Genomic DNA, 4,778 nt, shown 5'->3' with positions numbered 1-4,778 from the left:
TGATCATGAGCTAGATATTATACTGCACCCTACCCATCAGCTACAAATAAAAAGGATTTGCATAGGAGAGTGCATGAAAGAAATTAATAAGACAAGAACATGGACTCAGGTAGTGAGAGAAGACCTGAGGGGAGTCATAATTTTGCAACCCCTGACTGAGGAAGCCCTAATTATTTATCTTCCTAAGTCAATTTCAAATGCAAATTAATTAAAGAGAACATTTCCTATTAAAATTAATATCATGGCAAGAGAGACACCCAAAGTTGATAAGTACTAAGTAGAAAAAAATATATATATCAAAGCAAATGCACAACAAACTCATTGTAATTGATTCAGCCAGTGTGCATCATCCATGATCAAATACATCTGGTTGTCAAATGGTGAAATGACCATACCTCAGAACTGGACTAGTCAAATAGCCACTTTGGTTAGTAGATATTACATACACAGAACATAGGGGAAGAGCATCATAGGAAGCTTCTATGCAACATGATGAAACAGTGTGCATTTGTATATATATAAATGCACATTTGAAGCATAATGGTTAAAAAGCTGCTAAATCTATTATGTGTTTGGCTGACTGAACTTTTTCTTGGTATGATCTCTCAAGACCAGAGCTCTGCATTCTTGACTTTTGAGACACTCTCCAGCACTTCAAAAGGAAGAATATCCCCTATCACAACCACCTTCTTGCTTTCCAAGTCCACTTGGTAGGAGGTTACTCCTGTGCAGAAAGAGAAATTAATGTGTGTACTCATGTTTGAATAAAATAGTAATTAGCATGTGATCTATATATCACATTGCTTTGGAAATTGAGCTGAGAAAATTATACCCAAAAGTTTTCATTAGATGGAGATCAAACCCACATGAGTTGATGCTAATTAACATCACTGTCCTAATATGTTAAATGAGAGAGAGAGAGAGAGGGAATCCTAATAATGATCACAGAAGGGTTTGAGAGACAGTTCTTGAGCAGTCTTAAATTACATACCTTCCATTTTTGAGATGTGCTTCTCAACTTTTCTTGCACAACCGTGGCAATGCATGGATACCCTCAATACAACCATCTACAAAATCCATTAAGAAAAGTAAAAAAAATCTAAACTGATACCATAAAGAAGGGAGTAGAAAGAAAACAGACTACCTCCTTAAATCATTGCCACTAGAGTGGCTAAGGGACATCTGGAAGTGAAGAACTAGTTTGGATCAGTTTGTTTAAAGCCAAAAGTATATATAGGCATTTATAACTTCTCTATCTGTTTTTCTCAATAAAGAAAATAAAATACAGATACAGATACAGATAAAATGGAACTTAGTTTGAGCTGTAGAAATAGATGGCATTACCTGGGGCTTTAGATGAAAAGCCAAGGTCTGCCTCTCTTCAAAGATGTCCCTCACTCTCATCAACTTGCTTCCACTATCTCCATTAATCAGTGGCTTCCTATCGAACTCAATAACATCTTCGGTGTCCATGAAATTCATGCAAAAGCAAGATGAGCTTGAACTAGAGGAAAGAAAAAGACAACCCAACACCCTTCCAAATCTCAGCTTCCCCATCTGATCAACTGCTTGCCAACCAAGTAAGACGCACAATATCGCCTGAAATAAGAAGCCAACAAAGTAACACACACAGGGAGAGAGAGAGAGAGAGAGAGAGAGTATTCACTTGCAAAAACCAAAAAGTCAAGAAAATCAATGAAGAATCGTACAAGACTGGTAAGTTTCATGAAGAAGAAAGAAGCCAAGAATTAATCATTCTTCTAGGAGATCAGTTGCTCAATATATAGTACTAATCAAAAACAAAGAAGGAAGTCTCAACTGTGGTTGTGGTCCAACTGGATTTTCTCATGTAATCAACTACCAAAGAAGTAAACCATAAAACCTACAAAGGATGAAAATAAGAATGAGAGCAGAGAAAACGATCCTCATGAGGAATTAATTATATAGTAATCTGATACAAGTGGGTCTCTTCCATATGTGATCAGACTCACAGAGAGGTAAGCCTAATGTATGATACAACTTAGTGAAGCAGCCTCTTCCATACGACTGATAGGTGATTGAAAGAAATAAAGGAAGGAAGAAACCCAAGAAGTACAATCACCTTTAGGGGAGAACCTCTTCTAGCTTATGGATGGATTTGGATAACCATCTTTTTGATGACCATGATTATATGACAACATAGTCGATCATGTGTTGTTTTGAGTGTGAGAAACAACAAAAAGTGTAGCTTCCAATTCAGCACCTGAGTTTGTTTCTATTGAAATGCTGTGTTTTTGTATGTTTAGTACCGCAGGGGTACTTTAGTCCTTTCAGCATGTTTTATTTTAAGTTGTGTAGCCCTATTATAAATAACAACAAAGCTGGCACCGCCAGCAGCTTCCTGGGACTCCAAACTTTTGTCTATATTCTCTCTCTCTCTCCCTTCTTCTCCTCTGGATAACATGGTATCAGACTGTTAAATCTGGAAGAAGAGATCGAGCACACCTTACCTGTCTTCTCCATTTGCCAGATCCAGATCCAGTTTCATTGAAGATCCAAATCCAAATTCAGATCGGACTGAAGTACTCTCTCTCCCTTCTCTTTTTTTATTTTTTCTAGTCATGTGCCAGAGCAGAACCTATAATAGGTAAAGACTGTTAATGTGAGGCGAGCAGTCCCTCTTCTTTCCTTTTTTGTGGGATCAGCTGATCCCTGTAATAGATTGTAGGTCAGTAATGACCTTTACATGCTGAGACAGCAGTTTTTTGGTGAACTTCTAGGTCAGGTGATGACCTGTATATGCTGCAACAATAGCTAAAATTGATTTGTAGATCAAGAGAGGACCTATATATGCTGCTACAACAGCCATACCTGATTTATGGTAGGATAATGATGACCTGTGAGTTTGGTAACAGCAGCTAATTTTAGTTGAAGAATTGAGTTTTAAAAGAAGGGAAAGGAGGGGGTGGTTGTCTCTAATTCCTTAGTACAAAATATTTTTTTTGGGTGTTTGGCTGCTTCTTCTTTGCCTTCCTTGTGTTCAGTTGAAGTGTAACCTAAAGTTGTGATTATGAGTGGTGAAGACTCTACCACATCTGGAGTCTCCTCAATGCAGAACGTAACAAGTGGGGGAATAGATTTATCCTTCCATATGGTTGTTATACCCCCAGATGGTCTAAATTACTTAGAATGGTCGAGGGGGATCAAGTTATACATTACAGCAAGGGGAAAAATAGGGTATACAAATGGGAGAATTAAAGAACCGAATTCCGGGAGTGCTGAGTATGACAGATGGAACCAGGAAAATAGCATGGTTATGTCCTAGCTTTTGGTGTCTATGCAACCCCAATGAGAAGAAATTTTATGTGGGCTGAAATGGCTTATGAGACTTGGGAGCAGGCAAAATCGACCTATTTTGAACTGCGTCATTACGCAAAAATCTATCAGTTACAGGCAGAATCATCCACTTGTAAACAGGGGGAGAGGAACATTTCTGCATACTATTCAGATTTGACCTCCATCTGGAAGGAGTTAGATCACTATCAGAGTGTAGATTGGAAGTGTGATGAAGATGCAAAAGCATACAAGAAGCTTGTTTCCCAACAGAGAGTATTTGCATTTCTCCATGGTTTGAATCCAGTATATGAATCCATTAGAGCCTAGATCCTAGGCAGCAAGGATCTTCCCTCTGTCCAGGAGGTTTATGCATTGGTACAGTCGAAAGAGAGTAGAAGAAATTTAATGAACAGCTCCAGAGGGGATGTAGTTGTGTTGGCAACAAAAGGGAACGTTACTACAGGTGGGGGAAATTTTTTTAAGAAGGGGGACCCTAAAAAAAAAAAGACAAACTATGGTGCACCCACTGCCAGAAACCCTGACATACCCGAAAAACATGTTGGGATCTTCATGGGAAGCCCAAATGGGCCCAGGATTTAAGCAAGAAGCAAGGTTCAAACCTGAATAAGAAGCCAGGACAGCAAGGTCCAAGAAAGTTCACCACAGAAAATGTAGCTTCTTAGGAGAACCAGCCCCCTACTACTGCTATAACTCAGACATACACTTCTGGTTCTGACCCGATGGAGGATATTATAAATTCTTTCCGCGACCATTTGGAACTCTATGGTAGAGTAATTTGTTAGATGGATTCTTCTCCTCCTTCAACTTCATTTGCATCTACATCAAGTAACTTTGCCACAGCTTTCCATGTATCATCTCGTCTCCCTGACTCTCCTTGGATAACTGATTATGGAGCGTCAAAACGTATGACTGGTAAGTCCACTTATTTTCATACCTACCACCACCTCTCTGGAAGAGACAAGGTGAGACTAGCTGATGATTCATATTCTACCATAGCTGGTCAAGGAACCATCTCTCTTCCCTTTGACTTCACCTTGACTAATGTCTTACATGTTCCAAAATTCCCCATTAATTTGTTCTTTGTTAGTAGTATCATTAATTCTTTAAACTGCTCAGTAACATTTTTCCCTTCTCATTGTGTACTCCAGGATTTGGCCTCAGGGAACACAATTCATAGAGGACGTTGGTGGATGGGCTCTGCATGCTAGAGAATAAGGCTGGTCTTACAGTCACAGAGTCTAAGAGTCAGTCAAGTACAAGTCAGGTCTACTTATGGCACAGTCGTCTCGATCATTTGTCCTTTGAGTCTTTAAAATTGGTTTTTCTAGAGTTGTTCAAGTTAGTGTCAGTGTCATAGTTTACATGTCAAACTTGTCAATTGAGTAAGCATTGTAGAACTCATTTTTCTTCAAAGAATAATAAATCTGAATTTCCTTTCCATA

General features: G+C 38.8%; 1 protein-coding gene and 1 long non-coding RNA gene across 7 annotated transcripts; one reads left to right on the top strand and one right to left on the bottom strand.

The window, feature by feature from the left end:
• Nucleotides 1-282: 282 nt before the first annotated feature.
• Nucleotides 283-2,197, bottom strand: LOC104595243 (heavy metal-associated isoprenylated plant protein 36-like). 6 transcript variants are annotated; one of them, XM_088899224.1, is made up of 5 exons: nt 2,102-2,197; nt 1,820-1,882; nt 1,345-1,599; nt 992-1,067; nt 283-724 (listed from the first exon to the last, which is right to left on the bottom strand). In XM_088899224.1, the coding sequence occupies exons 2-5, from the start codon at nt 1,847-1,849 to the stop codon at nt 606-608; spliced, it is 480 nt and encodes a 159-aa protein (XP_088755350.1). In that variant the 5' UTR covers nt 1,850-1,882; nt 2,102-2,197; the 3' UTR covers nt 283-605. The 6 variants fall into 6 exon arrangements, with proteins under 6 accessions (XP_088755350.1, XP_088755353.1, XP_088755349.1 ...); XM_088899227.1 differs by having other exon boundaries at nt 1,710-1,882; nt 2,102-2,189; XM_088899223.1 differs by lacking the exon at nt 2,102-2,197 and adding an exon at nt 1,992-2,077.
• A 185-nt stretch (nt 2,198-2,382) lies between these two features.
• LOC148801995 (uncharacterized) lies at nt 2,383-4,778 on the top strand. The gene is made up of 2 exons (XR_016082805.1): nt 2,383-4,248; nt 4,485-4,778. It is a non-coding gene; the product is annotated as an uncharacterized LOC148801995 (long non-coding RNA).

Source organism: Nelumbo nucifera, chromosome 2 (genome assembly GCF_055504915.1).
Source record: "Nelumbo nucifera cultivar China Antique chromosome 2, China Antique-T2T, whole genome shotgun sequence".
Classification (NCBI taxonomy): Eukaryota; Viridiplantae; Streptophyta; class Magnoliopsida; order Proteales; family Nelumbonaceae; genus Nelumbo; species Nelumbo nucifera.
The sequence above is the reverse complement of the archived record's forward strand: the minus strand, read 5'-3'. Positions and strand labels throughout refer to the sequence as shown.